Source organism: Leptonotus elevatus, chromosome 13 (assembly GCF_054856555.1).
Source record: "Leptonotus elevatus isolate MCC_2025b chromosome 13, RoL_Lele_1.0, whole genome shotgun sequence".
Lineage (NCBI taxonomy): Eukaryota > Metazoa > Chordata > Actinopteri > Syngnathiformes > Syngnathidae > Leptonotus > Leptonotus elevatus.
This window is the reverse complement of record NC_141251.1, coordinates 13,400,244-13,422,217: the sequence shown is the minus strand read 5'-3', so window position 1 is coordinate 13,422,217 and position 21,974 is coordinate 13,400,244. Positions and strand designations below refer to the sequence as shown.

Below are 21,974 nucleotides of genomic sequence, written 5' to 3'. Positions count from 1 at the left end.
TTCCAGAGGAGTTGAGCTGTTATAGCTGCAAAGGAAGGGCAGACCGACATCACTTTCAAACACTTGGATTAGGAATCAGATGTCACGTAAAATTCATATCGCTGGCGTTGAACCAGAACTTCCTATGGCACATTTCAGATTTCTTCACAGAACTCTACTATTGGTCAGTATTGTAATGTCATGCTGAAACATCAGTGGCTTAACACTATGCCTCATACACAAAGAACATTTTGTTGCACTTTGTAGAATAAGCTGCCTGATGTGTTTAGAAACGGAATCAGTTAACTGTTGGATATTGCGAATTTTACTTTAAAAAATGGCAACTACAGCTACCAGTAGATTACTGTTTTCGTTATAACAGTCCACAACTGTACATTTGATTGACATTAAAATAATTTTGTCGACAGCGAAATACTGTATTTTTACTGAATATTTCTGGAATCCACAGCTGGCAGCAGATTGCTGTTTTTTTTTGTTTGTTTTTTAACAGGAACAATTATTTACAGTGTAGGGCATAAACACCAACGTGTCACAAAAAGACAGAAAAACAATCAAGCCTTACATCAACTCTAAATATCCTTGAATTGTTTTCAAAGTATGAAACTTTACCACGGAAAAGCCAAATGAAAAATAGCATGTGATGTAAACAAATAATTGTTTTTGTCAACCAAGTGCGAGGTCCACCACAAAACTCATGCTCTCCAATCCAACTGTATGTAATGTATGAGCTCAAGAACCACATCCTGGGGAGGGGGACGCCGTCGACAGCAAGGCCTCCGTGAACTGGAAAAATTGGTTGCGCTGAACTTTTCACTGATGACTGTGCTCCACTAAAAATATTACAATCGCCGCTTTCATTGAAGGCCAAACTGCGGCGAGTGCAGAGACATTTCAAAGGGAAACAACAGAGAAAAAAAAGCTCATAGAAAGCAGCACGCTGTTGGTCATGGAATGTAATGGGAGAGATCATGTCCATCCTTGATGTGAGTGCCAAGGTGAGAAGCTACACCAGCAATTCTCAGAATACACAGGGGAGTTTGGGATCAAATGAGCAACTGGCCCAAGGTTTGTTGTCCATAATATGAATGGACAAGAAAGAACTTGAGGGGACGGGGATATTGACAAGAGCGCAAGATGACATACGCTGCATGCACTCTGACAGGAAAATGCCGTAACCAAACCACTTGAGATCTCACTTTAGCCAACTCCATGTGCCAAATTCTTCTTTAAACCCCAACCACAGTATGCATTGTGCTATAGATTCAAAATGCACTTGACTTTTATAAGTACCGTGTATCCTGCTATGCATTATGACATTTCATGGGGTGAACAGGCAGTTTGCAATTACTGCGTAAATGACTTATATATGTAGGATAAATTGTCTGTACAATTGCGTTAAAGACAATGGTCAGTGAATAAACTTCACTGAAACTTGACTAAAGCATTCAAAATAAAAGTTAATTTCTTTATATGCTTCACTATACACACATACCTGATATTCTTTTGACAATGCTTTGAATCTTTTCATGGCACCCTGCCAACATTCTCCGGCGATGTTGCCAACAGCGTACGTGACAAGAGATTTTGAAATACTACGCGATCATTTAAAAAAAAAAAAAAAAAGGAAGCACAACATGTACATTCCAGGCAAGTGGCTGTCGGAATAGATATCTATATATAGAGCCTTCCCTCTGAATGGCACCATGTTGAACAGGCAGTCCCGTCTCTATGTTAAAGCCCCGATTATAAAATGACACATGTGGCTTGCATCACAGCTACATGTCTGATGTTTGGGGGAAAAAAATAATAATAATCCACGTCAAACGCATTGGAGCCAAACACACAGCTTGCTCTATAGCTCTATGGTCTCAACAGCTAGCTTACTGTACCAAGTAGCATGCAGGCTAACCCATCCAGCATTCAGGATGTTTGCCACGAGGACTATAGTATTTATTTACTGCTATTTTACAGCAGCAAAGTGTGCAATAACCAACCCAGATTTTACCGTTAGCCACAATGCAACACAAGATTCGATTAAAGTTAAGACATTTGAAACTTAAAAAAAAAACTATTCTATAATTACAACAGTGCTTCAGCAATGAGTCTGCTTATTAAAATAATTTTGGACACTGTATGGTGTACGCTATATAAGTCTTCTCCATTTACTATTTTGGTCAAATTCTATTTCAATTTTTTAGGAGTTACGTTAAATGTTAGGAGTGAGTCCGGCTCTTAATAAAATGCAAAAACACACAGCTAAAAACACCCAAGAAGAACCCGAAGAAGAAAAAACATCCTGAAGTGGCCTCTGGTGAGCTCTTACCTCAATCTTATTCCATCTCCCTCTGTGGAAGGAGCTGAAAATGCAAGGAATGGGGCAAAATACATTGAACTGGTGCAGATGTCTCACATTACCGAAATGATTTGATTGCAGTGACTTTTTGAAAAGGCTGTGCAAGACTATTAGGTCACGAGGGCCCTGATTTTTACCCAGACTAATTTCAAGTTATTTCCGCAACAATTAAGGGTTTTTCTTTGTTTTTATTTTCTTCTTCTTGACTTGGAGATCATAATCATATGTTTGGAAACTGCTGTGGATCAAAATAGGGAACTTGGTTGCTGCCAAGATATCTCTGCATCATCAAAGCGGTGGTGCCCTTGAGCAAGGCGCTTCAACTGTTTGAACTATGATACCGTTTGAGTGCAGTGTTTTATTATTTATGCATTTGTGACTATTTAAAAGAAAAATAAAGCAAAAAATACATAGAAAATGCATTTCTCCTTGTTGTCGTGAAGATAGCTGTAAGCTTTGCCGTTTCCTGCCATCAGTTTCCAGGCAGGGTGCAAATTTCTGGTGCATGCAGATTCTCTCCTTAGCAGAACTGTTTTCTATTAGTTGCAGTCTTGCTTTTCTTTTATTTAAAATAAATCAGTCTTATTATTACTTTCTTGATTGATTGTCAGGAGATGTTTTTTTTTTTTAAGTCTGACTCCAATTCTCTGTCAACCTTACTTCCTGTCAAGACCACCATATACTGTATAAAGTGAGAGCGATGCTTGGCAACGATTTATTTATTTTTTTTGCAGAATCTTCTGCCAGGCGCCTGGAAGAGGAAATATAGTATAAACAACACTCACTGCGGTTGAGCTGGGTTTTGTATAGTACACTGCGGCATCCTCTGGAAGGCTTACACACACGACGTAGCGCTCCGGAAACACATGCAATTCTGCAGGCAAGCAAAGAAGTAACACAGATCACAATAGTAAATATATTGTGGTCTCAGCTTTAATCATGAATCAATGTCAGACAAAATGAAATGTGGTGGGAGGGACAAACCCATACCAGTTACTTTCCCTCGGAATAAATAGCAAATGACAGTGTATGTCTTTAGCGGCAAGGTTTTATGAGCATAAATTATTAGCTCCCGAGAGTAGTACTTACCATCATTTAAAACACAATTGTATTGCCACAAATGCGTAAGATGTATTGCTTTGAGTTTAAAATAACCCACTTTGATATATTTTATTCATTTCAGATGGAGTTATTTGAGAATAGCAATCCAAATTTTGAGTTAAAAAGGTGTCAGTTATTTATTTTTTTATGAAAAAACATTACCATACTTACTCTTTTTGCATATAATCACAATAATTGGCTAAACAGACCTGCATGATGATCGACTAAAATGTTACACGGCCTGAAAACAATGTACCGGTAAATTATTGTGGGCCCAATTAGACAACCTATGACCTCAAGAAGACGGACTAATTTGATGAGTAACAGACCTGCTGAGAAAGCCATCATCTCAGTCTGCAGCAGGTCAGTACTGTCTTAACATCCCCTCCCCGAGGGATCCGATTTTAACTTCACTGACAGGAAGGGAACCGCGTTGGTCCCATGAAAAGGTGGCTAAGGGTCACAGACACTACATGGGCCATGGAGCTACATTTCCACTGCACTCAGAGGCAATTTCTCTCACTCTCAGGCCTCTCGCGGGAACCACTTAATGTCTACTGGTTCCCAACAACACCCAGAGCAGGTAGAGACAGGACATAAAAATAAGTGAGGGGGAGAAACATCAACATATGGAAGCCAAAGGATTGGTCTTTCTGTGGGAAATTTGGCTGAACATGAGTCATTGAAATATCCTTTTCCGATTCAGTTGAAATTGATTGGAAAACATGTCGTTTACATACCGCCATAGTGCTGCTTGACAATACATCGAAGGTTGAAGTGGCGCTTCAGAAAATTGGCGACGAGGTTGAAATGTTTACCTACAAGGAAAAACAAGGATAAAGTTAAACATCATTCAGAGAATTTCATAGAACAGAAGGGGTATGTATGGAAAATTTGAGACACATAAAATACTGTACATTATCTGTGCTTGACTGGACAGAACTGCTTGACTGACGACAGACTGAATATACAGCACATGAATGAATGGATGAATGCTTCATCCAATGAAACTCAGTAACCAGAACAAGTTTTGGACCAGCACTACTCAACCAATCACAAACTAAGGGATGTTTGAATAAATCGCTTTCTCCATTGAGAGACTTGCAGAAATAATATTGCAATAGCTGTATCGCAGCTGCCCAAGTATGTGCTACCATGGATTTTGTCCAGTGATGCAAATGTTACACTTACTCAATTTGATAAAGGCATAATGGTACTTTCCCAATATTATTACACCCCATCTTTTCAACGGTAGGTGTGATTCTTGTTTTCTTTCGCAGTTTTGTTAATTTATTACATATGAATGCTTAATTCAGAGTGAGTTGTTTGTATTTTATTTTGGGATTTATCTCTCTATTGCAAAGTGACTGTTCTGGCTTTTGTCAGAAATAAAACAAAGGACTTTCTTTAAAGTTTCCTATCATTGATTTAATTGACATTTTATGTATCAAAGGCATTAGTGGCATCAGTTACTTGTATCGGTATCGGTACGTTCGAATGAGTTGAGTACTCGTACTGGTGTCGGTCTGGGGAAAAAAGTGATATTGAACATCCCGACTTGAGAAACCTTCTCCAGGGCCTCAGCTCTATTTTTCATGGAATGTTCCTCATGGCATTCAAAATGTGCTGGATAGACACAGTGGCCTGTTGCCTAATCTGCTAGGAATTTGTTGACTAAAAGCAAGGGTCTGGCTAACACGCTATACAGTCCTTCTTTGTAAACTAGTCAACAGTTCTAAATAGCTAAGTGAACCAGCTTATCTCATGGAAAAGTCAAAGTACTTAAAAAATTAAGTGACTTTAACTTCCTTGTTCTTGTTTGTATATTTATACTAGTACAGTCAACCACCTCTATTTGTGGGGCAAATGGACAGAGCCGGGCCATGAATGGTAAAAACTAGCATATCACTGACAGCCTTTGAAATGTGTTGGAAGAAGAAAAAAAAAAAATTCTGATAAGCATTTAATATACAGTCTCCAAAAAACAGAGGGGAGGAAGGGGGCAAAAAAAAAGTATTACAAAAATAGGGGGAAAAACTTAGGAAAAATATACCCTGTGAATATGCAAATCTGCAGGTGCCTAACCACAAATATGCGGGTATCAACTGTGGTTGAATATCTGAACAGGTAAACACTATACTGTTACATTTCAACGTTAACAAAAAGTTGTGTTTTTGGAAAGCATTCAGATAAAGGCTTGATACTTTTGGGATCTCGTGGTCAAAGAAATAAGAAGTAAGCCTTCCTTCCCCATAACCATATAATTTGACAGAAAAAAAGCCTTCACTATTAGTTTAAAAAAAAGAAGTGTTTCAACCCTGTTTACCACACAGCAGCCAGGCCAGAAAAGCGTGAAGATGCATGTTTGACTATTTCCCATTTCTCTGTGATCTGAGCTCAACACAAAACCTGTAATTATAGTCTTCAAAAAGAAGAAAATGTTATCTTGTGATTTATTTATTTTTAGATAATGATGTGCAATTACCCAAAAGAGTAAGCGAGCCACAAAACTGCCACAGGTGTTACAGTTAAGTCCGCTGCCTAGTGATGAATGGCAGCTTTTAGCTTTCTTTTTATTCTTAAGTATTTAGCATGACAGAGTAGCTGCCTAACAATGCCATGGAATTATTAACAATGACATTTCTATTGCGTACAATTATTTTGTTACTCCATCCTTAAAATGACCACCGTACACATATTTTCATTCAAATGCTCTTAGATTTTAATTACGTATATATGAGAGTGTACAACTGAAAAACGTCACTACTTTAAGAAAGAGTTGCCCCTTATAATAACTGTGATACTAATAATATCTATTGCCATACGGTGATAGAATGAAGCATTTATTATTGCAAACAAGTTGATTTTAAAAGTCCACCATCAGACAGAAAAGCTGTCAATACATTTTTGTTTTCCCCACACAATAGTCTCGTACACATGTCAAATTACCCCTTACTGGAATGTTTCTGATCCCTTCAAAGATTTAGGTGCAACTTAACGCCTAGAGCTCAATTTGGACAGATCAGTCAAGAGTTATGAAAATACAATATTAGCCCCCAGAGACACAATAATAATTCTTTGCTCAATTAAGATGGGATTCCCAAAACAATCTTTGCAGACATGACAGGAAAAATAACTGTAATATGTGTGTGTGAAGTGATGACAGGGAAAGAGCACTTGAACTGAAAATGGATGGGAAACCAAATTGAAATGATAAATTGTCTAGCAACCTGGGTGATTTGGAGAACAACATATTCTGTAACATGACTGAGCTGTGCTTTATCCTTTCTCTGTCTTGCATTCATTATCCTGCCAAATTACATTATGGTTTAGTGTGTAAGCAATACTACTGTGTCCAAAAACCAGATGGGATTTCAAGGTGAGGGCTACAATAAAATAAGGGAATGGCAAATATACAGTATATTTATTTTCACAGCAGTTGTTAAATAAAATTAATGACATGCGCTCAACATGTACAGTCATTTCTGAACTATAAGCCGCTACTTTTTTCACTTGCATTTGACCATGCGGCTAATACAAAGGTGTGCCTTATTCATCAGATCACAATGGGGTGCACTATAAAGGAAGCGCAAGAGCGTCAGGCAGAGCAAAACAAACCAAGTGAGCCCAAATACAGTAGGTGATACAGAACGAGAGTGCGACAATTTGCGTCATCATCGTGGGAAAAAAAGTAGCGGGAACAATTATATACTGGTGCGGTAACATTAAAACACTTGTGGCTTACAATCGGGTGCGGCTTATAAGCGTAATAAACTTGAGAATTCCCCAAATTTAGCTAGCGGGGCTTATAGTCAGGTGCGCCTTATAGTCCAGAAATAACTGTAATATAGATGCCAAAGATGCCCACATGATTGGCAATGTCAATTGTCAATGGTATTTTCCTTATTCCCGTATTCTTTGAGACCCGTTATGCAGTCACTCTCAGTTTTTGCTCATTTAAGTCTGTTCTTTGTTCATTTAAGTTTGAAACTTAGCAAGTAAAACAAATTAAGAAAATAGGTCATACAATAAATGCAACCGTTCTGAAATATTTAAAATACTAAGACCTAGAAATAAGTGTTTGTCTGACCTCAGGTTTTGTATTGCAGTACAAGATGTCTGGTCACCGCTGGGTGCAAACCTTGAAGATTCGAATTTGTTCAACTGCTAATTTTTTCACAAATTTATACTAGTGATCAATTGCCACATGGCTCTTTGATTTTTACAAATTAATGACCAATCTAAAGTGTTGAAAGTGGCTTACTCGCTTTGACCATGCTATGCTAATGGTGCAACAAACAATGTTTGGTGTTAACTTTGGGTATTAGAGGATTCCACCCGACACCAGCGACATGTTGGAAAGAGAACTAAAACTTTGAAATGGTTTGCTTTGAAAAACAAAAATAAAAAGGGGGGTGAATATATGATAGTAAATCAGCAGACGCCTATTAACCATTCTGGATGTCTATTCAGCTGGAATGCAGATTCATATTTCTGTGTCATTTTCCATGCCCATAAAGGCAACGGCGACCATTCCAGCTCTAGTTTCCTTGCACATTCATGGCTTCCTATGTTTTTAGAAGCTTTAATTTAATCCATTAGTTTTATGTTTAGTTCTACAACTATTCTCATCGAGTTCCCTGGTGGGTTGAGTTTGCCAATTCCCAGGACAAGTTTGACGGGGATGTCTGGACACAGAGTTGGGAACCAGTGAAACAGCGCGGCTCGACACATCAGCTGTTCCTCAAACTTCATAACGCTCCGCACATCACAGAGTTGCTCTTGGCCCTGTGCCCGGGTTCTCTCATGCTAAGCTTACATTCATGTTTCTCTCCCACAAACATTTTCTGGTGCCTCCTCTTGACAATGTGAGGTCCCTTTCTTTGGCAACTGTAGGTCACAGTGGTGAAGAACACAAAAATGTAGAGCATGGACTGTTCCATTTGTACTTGATTCAAGAAACGACAGAGCTGTTTAATTGTTCAGAAACCCTGTACACAATATTATGCTGGGTTAATCAAACCGTAAACAAGTCCTCACGCCATGTTTTTAGCAATGTGGTAGATAATGTTGTAACCACTTGTCTGGAGAGTCTCCTGCCATGGTGTAATATATCACAGGACAAATACAGAAAGTCCACTGGTGCCAACCAAGGCTTAAAATTTGTACTTGAGGCACACATACACAAACAAGCACACATCCCTCCAGCTTTCACCACTTCCTTGAAAAACAATGAGAGGAAAGAAAAGTCAACAAACCAAAAGGCAAACAGACTGATGAGGGCAATAAACTGAAACGGACATACTGTAAGACAGACTCTGTCAAAAGCAAGGAACAGGATCGGACTTCATTTGTTTCAGTCATATACTGATAGATAGATTATTTTTACTTGCCTGTTTGTCTTCTGTATGGTGTAAGTAGTAGTTTTTGACACACCTATTGAATGTGGGCATGCTTTATGATCTGCATCAAGCAGACTTAAAATAGCAGGATTTGTCCTTCACTTGTGCCAGTGACTGTTGGCAAATTTGGGGGGTCATTGGCATAAATATTTTTAAGTGCTGCAAGATACAATTGCACCACCAATGTGTCTGGACCAAACATTATTTTAAGATCAACACGCCCATGAGCTCTGAGATGCCGGTAACAGCACCGTGGGTGCTAGGCAGAAACTGACATAGGTGATACCGTCTGCCTTTGTGCTGGCCGTATGAGTTTCCCTAACCTAATGTAAACTTGACATGGCTGTTGAGTGAAATCAGTTTGACACACTTTCGATTAGCCACGTAACTGCCTAACTGGGTTTCTAAAATGATTACTTGGAAGAGCCAATGTGCATGGTGAAAGTTCTGAGACTTGGCAAAGTATAGTCATAGAAGCAATGTCAAGGGATAGAAGGAAAGATGGTTACTTGCAAGGAAGCAACCACGTGCTGTGAATAACACGTTTGAACCATTGCTCGGGTAGGATTGGAATTTGAAACTAAAACAAATCAGTAAGATTTTTCCTACGGGTGAAGAGAACCATTACATTCCACATAAATGCAGTCTTTAGATAGTTGTTACTTGTAGGAAAAGTAAATGAAACTTTGACATTTAATGAAAGCTTACAGAATGCATGAAAATCCCATGACTGTAATGTGCATTTAAAGACAATTCGATACGTTTTGAATGGTACATTTTAAAGTGGAACGATTCGATTCGGTTTGATTTAGTGGGATTACAATTGGATTTGATAAGGTTCCGCTCAGATTGATAGGGTATGATCGGATGCAATGAGTTCCTTGTTGAAAGTAGACAATCATTTTATAATATTAATTATCTTGTCAGTAGTGTGAACATGTCACTCCTTCAAAGACGACAAAGTGCATTTGTAGCTATTGTCATGTTTACTAACAAATATTGTGTAAACTCTCAAAATCCCAAACTATTCAAGTTAATTCAAATGATCAGTAACATCGAACCGATTTATAGCCATTCTCGATTGTTTTTTGACCGGTTTAAAATATACTGATTTGTATTCATATAGTTTGTGCACCAATGCACTCAGATCTTTTACATCAAAAATTATTCTCCGATTAAAATCTGTTTTGTTACACCCTTAGTCATGACATGTTGGGAAAACAAAATCATGTGGACTCCTTTATGAACAGGAGTTGAATCAGCAAGACAGTCAGACATCAGCACCTAAGAATCCTGCTCTTTTGACATATCCGCTTTGAAGTGGGCCCCCTCCCTCTGTCCTCAAGTGTGGGTGGAGACTTGGAGCTTACAGCGAGTGAGAAATGACGGAGGGAAGGATGAGAGAACATGAGGAAGTTACTGGAAGGACATCACCCTCTGTGTGTAACTGTGTTGTAGCAGAGCACTCTGCCTTATCATCCTGCACAACGGCCACCTGAATCAATATTTGCGCATGAGTGCTCAATTTAACATTTGGGTGACCCTTCGACACAGTTACAAAATACGCCCCAGCATGGCAGTTCAGGACAGCCCACAATGTGGCATGTGACCAAAGTAGTGGAGAGTATTATCTGTAAGATTCTATATTGTCGAGATAAGACAAGAGGGATGATTTTGTTGTAGTTATGTATTGTGTTGCAGTTGTAAACTCAGATGTAGGTGACGTCTCATTGGGTCAGAATCTGTCTTCTTGCTGGTTTCGGAGTGAAACACTGGCCAACTTTATTCATTTCTGCCAAACTAAATTAAAAAAATGTTTTACCGCAGCATCCTTGCTTGGGAATCACTGATTTAGTCCATATAAATAAACCCTGACACACATGGCATTTCAAGGTTCGGCCACCAACGTTGACACTTAAACCCAGTAGTTGAATTATTATAACAAGACTTTGTATAGTAAAAGATGAATTAAAAATATTTTGGTTAAAGCGTGTTATTGTGCACCATGATTAGCTTCAATACTGTCTTGTCATTTCCTTACTGTAGAACACAGGGCAAATTAAGCACACTGCCCTGAAGTGACACCTGTCCATAAGCAAAGTCACAAGGCTGCAGAGAGCACATGACAAATGGATTTTTTTCCCCACACCTAAAGTAACAGACAGAAAAAGAAAACAAGAAAACACTTAACTTTAGTTCAAGAGAGTATGTGCAGTACTCCCGGATAGTTTGTGGTGAGCGGTCACATGAATGTAATTCGTGCTAGGCTCAGGCCCTAATTATATGGGAAAAGAGTGTAGTGTGACAGCTACGGCAGGGATTGTGGTTATGTGCTAAGAAACTGCAGCTGACCCCGTGGACGAGGTCAAGAAGAAAAAGTGAGAAAACTTCAAGTAAGGACATGAGAGGAACTTGGAAATATAAAACTGACCAGGAGGAGAGGCTATGTCCAAAAAGTGTTAAGTGGCAAAAAATAAAAAGTAAATGATGCATCAGAATATTCATTGGGGAGTTGTCAACAGTGGAGTCAGACTATCCTATTAGAAAGACAGGGGGCATACAGGCCAGCTTTTAAGAGCCACATCAACACCACATATTCCTGGGAAGAAGGGGGTTGCCCAGCAGGGGCCAGAGACAGGAGGGTGAGCAGGAAGGGACTACTCGCTGCAGCGCCTACGCTGATCAAGATCCATTTTGAGCCTGGGCCTTGGAATTCCTTTGTTCCCGTCACAGGTCTCTGTTTCACCCTTGACTTAATCCCAGACTGCCATGCGCCCAGAACATAGAGCAGGGCAGGTAAATCTGCCACTGGCATGCCTCTCTATTTACATACAAGTCCCTCACATTGCAGCCACTCACATAAATAGTTATAGTTGTGGTGGCTCAGGGAGAAACAAAGAACAGTTGGATGAGCTGAGTCTTTATTCCTGACAAAACAGACCTCCAACAAAAAGAGAATGTGGCTTATTGAACAGTTTGTTTAAGAGACATAGAAGATATCTGTTGGCCCTAAAATGCACAGCACATCCTCTCTAATGTGAACGAAATGGTCATTTGTAACACATTTTCACAAGAGTAAAGAAATCCAACAGCACGTGTGCTTTTCCTACAATGACCATGATCAGGCTGCCTTAAGCCCCCTTCACAGAGCTGCCAAGAGGAGTCAGTGGTACACTGTGCAGCACTAGCAAAGCCCTCTCCCACGGCTATTAGTGACCATTCATCTGGGGAGCCTGGGAAAATGCCTTTCCAGCCTGTAGTGACCATGGGGAAAGAGACTGGCAGGTGTTCCCTCCCTTCTAAGCCCTGGCACCTGTGCAGGAAGAGGAAGAAGTACCCAGCTCTGCCATGGGCTGAAATGAACTCCACTGTAAGTACCACCAAGAGCTATTGTCACCAGCACTCCAACACTTGGTAGGGACAGTTTTCAAACACGAGGTTACATGCACAGAGGCCTTACTTACCTTACGTTGAAACATCACCTTTGCTACATCATCATATATTCAGTAGCAGCCTAAAGACACCTGTTTCTACATTTGGTAGTTGGATTTGAGAATGAGTCTTGACAAGGAACACCTGGTATTAGCTTTTCTTAAGATACGTAAATGGCAGAGCTGGGCAAAGCTGTTGTTACATCGGTCCGTCTGCATTTTCGGCGAGTGCTTTATGAGGCAAAGCCTCGGAAAAATACATGGACTGAGCATCGACTGAACAGGTTTACGTCCGTCGCTCCGGGTCAGTAGACGGTCCTTCTTAGTCCGTGTATATTTACGAGACTTCACGTTATAAAGCACACGCCAAAAGGTGGGCATCCGTCAATGACAGGCCGATATAACAATGGTTTTGCCCAGCTGTGGTAAATGGATTTGGTAGTCTGGCATCCACAAGGGGATGGCTATGAAACTGTTACCGTCACAGTTAATAATCACAAACTTCCTTCTTTACATTGAGTATCATATCAGATAACGGAATTGTAATGCTTTTACAAAGACCTTACTATCCATTCATTTTTAAAATACAATTACTTAAAGAAACACTTGTGTTCACTGTATTGCTTCAAGGAGGGCGCCAACCTCTCTTGGGAACAAATTTTTCTAGCCTTCTAAAAGTCTTGCTTGTTCATTCTGCTTGGACAGAGCCAAGCTGTTTGGTGGGAAAAGTTCCCTCTGTTCATCCCTCTAAAAACATCAATAAATCACATCACAATGAGCTAATCATGGAGTCAAGTAGCCTGAGATAAAAAAAAAAAAAGACGAATAATGTTCTGTAAATATAGACGGGCACTTATCTGCCACAATTTAGCTGCATACTCCGACAGAGACCAATCCTAGAAAAAAGAAAAGTAAACAAGTATGATATATGGTGGTCACTTATTGTTCCAATGAGTATAAAACTAACGTTTTGTCATAACCAGATCATAACCAATGATTGGGATGACTGTTTTTGGACCGTATTCAACACAATTATCAAAGCACAAGGCCCTTCTTCTCGAAGAATATTGTTCCATCCAACAAAGTTCCACAGAAAATGTAGTCGAATCTTTGATTCATAGCTTAACTATATTTTCTTTTTTATGGATAACTTTCAAACTGATTTCATGCTGCTCATTTTTTTTCACATGCCATCTAGTTCGAGATAGCATGACTCGGAAACACTTGCACTTGAGGTCCTTGGAATGTTAAAAGCTGTTGATGGCTTATTTGAAGAGCCACCAGCTGTTTTTACACTGCCTATATAAATGGCATTAGCTCAAATGCTACAACAACAACAACAACAATACCCCTTAATACCAACCTCCACAGGCCTATCACTGGCACAGGCAATGTAATTTCACCTGACACCTTTTCTGTACACAATGTACATGCATGTCTTTTCGTATCTACTATGTAATTCTAGCAGTTGTGTTCACAAATACATTTGCTATAATTAGCGCTCTGTGCTGAAAATATACAGTAAATGCAGGCAACCAGCTTCCGTGCCTTGTAACAAACAACCTGGAAGGACTTCTGTGAGAGGATTTGCAGGCTAGCATTTCACCTGTTTGCAGAATTGACGACCCGAATACTTAATACCTACCCTGGGGTTAGGTTGGCTAAGCCTAGTCTGTCGTCCCCTTTTTATGGCTCCTGCCTGCTTGTGCCCTTCTCACAGTCTCCACCTTTACTGTGCAGCCACCTCCTCTCACAAAGGGCCAAAAATGTCATTACACTCACTTAAGACCTTTAATAGGATAAGAGCACAGGAACTACATAGTCAAGTGAACGTGCAGAAAGTGTTTGTATGGAATCATGTTGCACTGCTTACATACCTTATGGCATAACGACAAGAAGCGTAATCATTTTTACATGCATATTTCACTTCTGACACACTGGTAGCCCCCTTGTTCACACAGCGGAGAGTGTGTGTTTGTGCCTGTTTGTTTGCAGGGCCTCTGCCTGTGATCTTCATCATTAGAGATGCCTGTCTCTCTTCGGTCTGTCATGAAGAATATGAGTTTCAGTAACCTTAGACTGTGCGTCTGTTCACACCTTACCCTGGGGAAGGATACACTGTAACTCTTCAACTCACTAGTACCGTCCCTTGGATGTGGTTGTGTTTGGATGAATGGTTGTGGTGAGTGCGACCAAAGGTGCATGCAAGTACAATTTAATCAGCGTACTGTTGGCTAATTTATGGACGTATACTATATTTTTGCACACAGTGGAACCTCCAAAGTAAAACATAACCCATACTGTGACACTGGTTGAATTCCAAGATGTTCTAATTTTGAAGCAAATTTTCCCTAAAGATTACCAGTGGAACCTCATCCAAATCTTTGCCATGAAGCTGGCCTAACATCAACGTTTGAAAACATTTTGAAACTGTCTCTGTCAAAATAGCTCTTCCATTCCCAAAAAGGTTTGGGAGTGATCTCGAGGCACCATGCCCTGCTCAAACCGAACTCAACAATAGTCAGGAGGCAGTTTAGCATCTTGCCAACATCTAGTTATGATTGTTTTGTCTGTCGAGAGACTTTAGCCATGACCCTCAGGTTCCAAAACTCAGGTCCTTACAGATTAGCTACTGCCATCTCCAAACATCTAAGTTGTGATACAGTTTGATTTAGTGTATTTTATGTTTACTTGTTATGTTACATCTATCTGATATTTACGTTTGTTTGATGGTCTTAAAAATTAAAGTTGGGAAACTATGCAAAAAAGTAAACATTTTAGAAGGCAGCAAGCACTTCTTACAGCAGATCATACAATATCGCCCCCTGGGGTCACAAATTCTGACGAAACCATGTTTACACTGTTAACGGAAATATCCTTTTCTTAAGCTGTTGAAGTCTCAAACACATGCCTTGGGCGACATTGCCCTCAGGGGTCACCAATTCTGACGGGTCACAGATTTTTCCATTACATTGGCTTTAAAGTTCAAGCATTTGGAGTATTCTTTTTTGTTTTTAAAGAAAACAAAAATAATCCCCAAGATGGGAGCAGCTTGTTCAGGAGAAACAAGCACAAGGGCCTCCACTAATTACAATAAGTACATTCAGTGTAATGATAAGTTGTATAATCAGTTGTTGGTTTTTGTTTTGTTTTTGGTTTCTATGTCAGCTGTCAAAATAGCTCTATGTGAAACCAGTCTATGATGCCCAAATTGTTAGGAACCACTGCAATAAAAATACAATGACAATCATGTGACCATTGTAATGTGGATCAAAAAATGATTACCTTTCGCAATAAAAGCTGAAGCAGGCGCTAGCTCCTTTTTGTTTTTGGGCTGTCTTCCTTTTGGAAAGGACTCTGCGTACTGCTTAACCCGTTGATCCACAGCATCACGAACCAGAGTTGTAACTTCCTACAAAACAAGAGCATTTCAATCGAATGAGAAAAATATTGAATTATGCACGTTGTGATTGCACTTGTGGCAGTGGACAGCCAGTGTGTCGGCCTACGAGAAACTAGGTGAGGAACAATACCCCAGCCAAAAAGAAGAATAGACACAAAGACTAAAGTCATTTCACATTCCACGCTACCGTTTTCTTTTAAAGGCCCAAAGCGGTACGGAAGCTATATATTCATTCACACGCACACCCTTCTCATTGTGTCCCTACCTCGATGTGGCTTGGAGTAAACCAGCTGGCTTCCTCATGGCTGCCTAGGGGCAGGACGTGGAGATCCACCAGCACGGCAAAGTTCCCACACTGTAACACAAAGAGGAAGGATAGCCACAGGTTGCTGTAGGCCATTGAGCTCCGAGACAACAAAGGAAATCAGAGTGTGAGTGATTGACAGCGAAACAAACCACCAACGACCCCCTATGTACTCGAACATCACCCCGGGGCCTTTCATAGCAGTCCCTTCACTCTTCTTTCTCTGTCTGGCGATCTCTTATCCAACCTCGAAACATAAATTATGGTGCTGACTTTCTGTAGTGTAGCCTTATGGTTTCTCTCTCGTCGCATAAAATGTTACGACTCTGCAAAGTTTTAACATTTTTACCTACCCAAACTATGCCAGCAGCAAATAGCGAAATGTAAAGCAATGAAATGCGCTTTCATTCAAAGCGGTGTGGCTCAGTGGTAGAGTGGTCGCCTCGCAACCAAGAGGTTGTGGGTTCAATCCAATGAAATTGTGACCACGTCGAAGTATCATACTGAACCCCGAGTTGCTCCTGATGCTACGTCATCAGTCGAATGTAAAGCGCTTTGAGGGCCTTGTAAGGTGGAAAAGCACTATAGACAAAAGTTTTGACACTCCTTCTCATTCAATACAATTGCTTTATTTTCATGACTATGTACATTGTATATTCTCACTGAAGGCATCAAAACTATGACGACAACTATGAGAACTAACGAACACATGGGGAGTTATGTACTTAACAAAAAAAAGGAGAAAATAATAAAATATCTACATAAATAAAATAGCCACCCTTTTCTCTGATTACTTTTTTGCACATTCTTGGCATTCCCTCGATGAGCTTCAAAAGGTACCTAAAACCTGAAAGGGTTTTCCAACAGTCTTTAAGAAGTTCCCCGAGGTAAGAATGCCAAGAGTATGCAAAAAAAAGTAACAAAGGATGGCTATTTTGAAGAACAACATAAAACATGTTTTCAGTAATTTGACCTTTTTTTTAAGTACATAACTCCACATCAGTTCATCGTATATAGTTTTGATGCCTTCAGTGAAAATCTACAAAGTAGCCAGTCATGAGAATAAAGCAAATGCATTGAATAAGACCTGGCCTGTACTGTAAATGAATTACCTTTTACCACGGTAGAAGGTGAAAGAAACCTGTATATCCATCTACCTGTTGCCTTAAAAAAAAAAAAGGTCATGACCTTCTGCGAGTATGTCCGCTTTGTGTTCTGTTAACCAGAACCAGATTTCACACTAAGAACCGTATAATCCCGTGAATGACACGCACCCATACGCCTCCCAAAATCACACTTAATAAGAAGGTTTTTTTCTCTGTTCTTTTCTATAATATGGTCCACCAACTTACTATCTTTTATTTTCAGTGAATACAGTATGAATGCAATAAATATTCAAAACATCCATACAAAGTTCAAATGCAGGTAAAAACGATGCTGTTTTCCCATACTTATGATATTACAGTCTAAGTATTTTAAAAATTATGTTTTCCAAAATTATGTAATTATATTGTACGCTCTTTAAGGAATGTTATTAAGCTATTATTTTTTAATTCTTTACTTTGCTTTTTACAGCTTTTTAACTAACTGTTTATAATTGCGGTATATGAAATGTATTAAGTTAAGTTAAATTTATTAAATCAGTGTGTGTGTGTTTTTAATAACCCCTTGGTACTGCCTAGGTAAACATTTCAACAATTCAAACAATTTGTTGTTTCTTATTATGCCCCCTGTATGATCTCTACACCATTTTGTCAATAAACTACAATGGACAGTGAGGCCAGAACTGTCGTGGCTAGTTAAATTATTTTAAATTTTTTTAATCTGGCCTGATTATGACACTGTATACACGTGAGTGCGAAATTTGCTTGCTGCAGAGAGCGTGTGAATCTTGGCTCTCCCTGGACGAGCAAGCTGAGGACTGAGACCACCTACAACAGAGAAGCAGCAAGTACTGCTCTTTAACCATGCTGTATGAAAAAGAAGTTAACTTTGGGGGGGGATAATAATAGGAGAAACGCAACGATTTACAGGGGGGGCTGATTTCAGGCTTGTTAAATAGAACAAGAAACTGCTGTGTACATTGAATAAAATGGCACACTCAAAGCTTTGTTTTGAGCCAGGCCATTCCCCTGGGCTGATGTTTGCACACCAAATGACTAAACTCAACAACCCAGTCCTGAAGGATGTTCCCAAGGCCTTGGACACAGAATGACGTAACTGCAGAAATTAACGGGCCAACACCAAACCCTGAATTTGCCTGGTGAAACTCAATACACTGTCAAGACAAAATGTGCCTGCTGGTTCTTCAAGGTTCCAATCATTTAATGTTTCGATATCATATTATAAACAATTTGGTCTCACAGTGTACTTTTGCAGAGAAAACTCAAAATAAATCAGAGCAGCATATTAGTAGATTACTCATTGACTACTAAACTGGCAAGTCCAGCGATCAGCACAAAATACGGCTCACAAAGCAGGTGTAGGAATGATGATTGAGATCAGCCAGCCCAGCACATCTATTTGTCCACAGATTTGGGGAAATTTAGGGTCAAAGTTAAATCTTCCAGAGTTGAGCAAAATTTTGCAAGAAGCAGCGTGTAATGGCCAATAACTTGAATAGGTTACTCAATGTACTTTTGCATTGATCTAGCTGGCATATAAAGACATTGGAAAGCCAGGTTAACCTTTAGTTTAAAATAACTTACTTCAACTCCCACACCCCAATAGCCCACACTGTACCAAAGGCAGAAGAGACAATGTGTTTTCTCTTTTGGTCTCATTTTGAGTACTAGCGCTAAGATAGTAGCTATCTCAGGTCTGGTGTTGAAGTTTGTAAACTTCCATTCGTTTGTTGCTAGCATGGCATTACCCGGCCAAAAATTCCCCATTGCTAGGACGCATTAGCTGGCCACATATTCCCATAGCTACTTCCGGGCGTCCGCTTGAATGAACCGCGTACATAGCTAGCTGTCACGCATGTGCACTCCCCATTTGGATACGGCGTACATACGGAAACGGGATGTGCCATACAAACATTCCTTGCTGACGACAATATGCTATGACACATTCCGACTCACATGGCATAATGATGGATTTTTACCCATACCTTTTCTATACTCCTTAATCTATTCAGGGTTGCAGGGATCTGGAACATATCCAAGATGACTTGGAGGAAAGACAGATTACACCCTGGAATGGTCGTCAGCCAATCCCACACATTTAAACCTACTGTTTAAATGTGTGCACGCTGCCTATCAGTGTCAGCTCTTCTCTACATATCAGTATTCTTTCCAACCAGTGCCCTTTGTCTCTCAGCGGTCCACGGTTGACTGGTGGTCTCAGCTGACTGCCTCCAACAATTACGAGTGCGTGGGAAAACCTAGCAACAGAGGGTCAGGCCTTGTCCATCAAAACTGACAGAAAGACAAGGGCGGGTCCACAGTGACTTTTTGAGCTGCATTTGACATTAGCTGAGCTGGTTTGGGTCTCTAACCTTTAACATTTCAAACCTTCCCAGAAAAAGTAGATACAAAAAATATGTATAAAAACAGAGAGACTGTTATAGCATTGAATTAAAAGCTATGCGAGTTTATGCGATGTCGCAGCTAACTACACTCAAATGTGGCTAGGAGATTTTTATACTGTTTAGCCACATTGGCTAAAAGGTTTCATGACCCAGTGCCAACCCTGACGTCTGTGTTGGTGCACTCACTGACACCAGGTGCTGTCCGTATATCCTATCAGGGATCACAAGATCTATCTATTAGATGCATGGCTTCAATTTAAACGAGCTAATATGATCTCTAAAGAAGGACACAAGGTTAATTTGATCAATATCGTAGGGGGGAGCAGCGAGGTTTAATGAGCAAGTCTTTGCAGAGGCAGAAGTGGGTGAATCCCCTAAAGTTATTCCTAAGCTTCTGATTGAATCTTTTACTTTGGCAAACAGCCAGATATCTAGCAAACGTTGGACTAACTTCTTTTTTATCGCATTAGAGGCGCAGACCAGACCTGATGGAAATAAGGCATTCATGATAAGCATCAGTCTACCCTTCACTCAAAAACAGCATGTGATTTCTTCTCAGAGAAGACTGGAATGTAAACTAATGCAATCACACTAATGAGAAAACTATTAATTTACCAGGCAAAGCTTTTCTGTGGAGGTGCAGAATTCCCCTTTCAGTGACAACCTTAAAGTAGGGGGTTGAGATTTTACAAAAGGACATTGGTGAGGAGCGAGTGCGGCCGTTTGTGTGATAGAACGAAGAGGGACGCAAGTGACAGAATCTAATTTAACAACAACAACAACAAAAGTGTTCAACTTTCATAACAATTCCATCATGTGGTCTAAATTTGCCATCTCCTTGCACAAAGAGTGGCCAGTGGATCTCTATGGTGAACTCTGCCATGAACTATGACCTCCACTTGTGACCCCCTTTCTAGTGAGATATTCACAAGTAGCATGCGGCTTAAGTAAAGGCACACAAGGACCGGAAAGAGGCCAAGATATTCCAGTTGAATTCCTGAACTTTAAAGGAGCCAATTCAACAATTAGCACTGCACATTTCTTTGAGACTATTAGAGTCTGAGAGTGTTTAATTATTAACCTGACGTATTCAATAATTGAGTCCAATTACTATATTTTTGTATTTCACAATTTAAAGGTAATTTTCTGTGAGACTTTTTCACTTGTTGGTAAGAAAGCTTTGATAATGGTCCAAGATGTGGAGGAAGTTACTCTTTTCATGCATACTAAAGAGAGCCGACACAGCTTTGTTCTCTGTCCTGCACAGACCTTTTTAGCATTATGGACATAAGCTGAAGGCTGAATGAGAAGTGGCAAAAAAGAAAGAGAGAAAAAAAACGCTCCTTATACTAAATCCTTTGTTATGCCATCTTTTGTGTGCTGACACAATGTGCATGAATAGGAGTGCGTCTTCCTGCAGGCAAAAGTAAAACTTTCTATCCTAATTCTCCCTGCTGCCAATCGTGTAACCATGGCCTGTATAAAACAGAAAACAGACAACAGAAATATCTTAAACATAAGCTCACCACTGTCCACCGCAGGCAAAACAAAAATCAAAACAACTCCATAAAATGTTCAGCCCGTAAATAAACAATTCCTGTCACGAACCCGCTGATGGTTCCCTTCTGTTCTACAGGGCTCTGGTCTATATCACTTTCAGTTCCAAAAACACTCTCTACCTTTCCTTATCTCCCTTCCAGACCTGGCTGTCCATTCCTGCTGCTCCGAGATGGGCACGGGGCCCGAACACTACGAGCGGCTTCACCCGCCTCCCCACCTCGCTGCCCTTTGCCTTTTGCTATCGCGGCATATAAGAGCCAGACCTTCTCAGACTGCACTTAGCTCAGAGGCTAACACTAACCAGCCACAGATGTTTACGTTAGATGAGAATGGGCAGCATGTGGTCTCATTCGGCAAGACTTGCATCTCTCCCTTTTTCGGACTTTCTCTCTTTCTGGAGTCTTCAAACAATCCGGGGGAGTGCACGAGATCGGTGGGTGTAACGTCTTTTCTTCAGGCTTTATTTGACTCATTCTAAACTCTCTCTGTGAGTCACCTGGGTTTCCCCTTGAAAAAAAATAAACAAAGCCCTCCACTCCAATTTTTCAAACTGCCAGATCCTGAGTGCTGAGGCTCAAGAATGTATTATTATTATTATTGAGGCAAGTGTGTGTGGGTGCGTACGTGCATGCATATGCGTGTAAATGATTTGTGTGCAAAGCACCCTTCATGCAGGTGAATGTTAGCACACCTGAGTCCTCTTTTTTGATCATAAAAGAAGAGACACAACCCAGGAGTGGAATTCAAACAGCAAGAACGAACAGGAATATCTCCGGGAAACGTACAGCAAACAAAACCCAGGCAGACGCTGCCTGCAGAAATTGGTGGATACAAATTGCTGGCTGGGAAGTGTTTGGTTTCTTTATGGAAACATTATAAAGCAAGGCGACC

At 40.2% G+C, this 21,974-nt stretch overlaps 1 protein-coding gene across 2 annotated transcripts in view; it reads right to left on the bottom strand.

Annotated features, from left to right (window-relative positions):
- Window positions 1-21,974, bottom strand: part of slx4ip (SLX4 interacting protein) — a 37,338-nt gene that overhangs the window by 8,672 nt on the left and 6,692 nt on the right. For both annotated transcript variants that reach the window (XM_086093092.1, XM_086093093.1), the window contains exons 3-6: window positions 15,956-16,045; window positions 15,573-15,699; window positions 4,195-4,272; window positions 3,139-3,227 (exon numbers count right to left, since the gene is read on the bottom strand). In XM_086093092.1, the coding sequence (XP_085949218.1) occupies window positions 3,139-3,227; window positions 4,195-4,272; window positions 15,573-15,699; window positions 15,956-16,045 (384 nt within the window). The remainder of the gene's footprint in view (window positions 1-3,138; window positions 3,228-4,194; window positions 4,273-15,572; window positions 15,700-15,955; window positions 16,046-21,974) is intronic.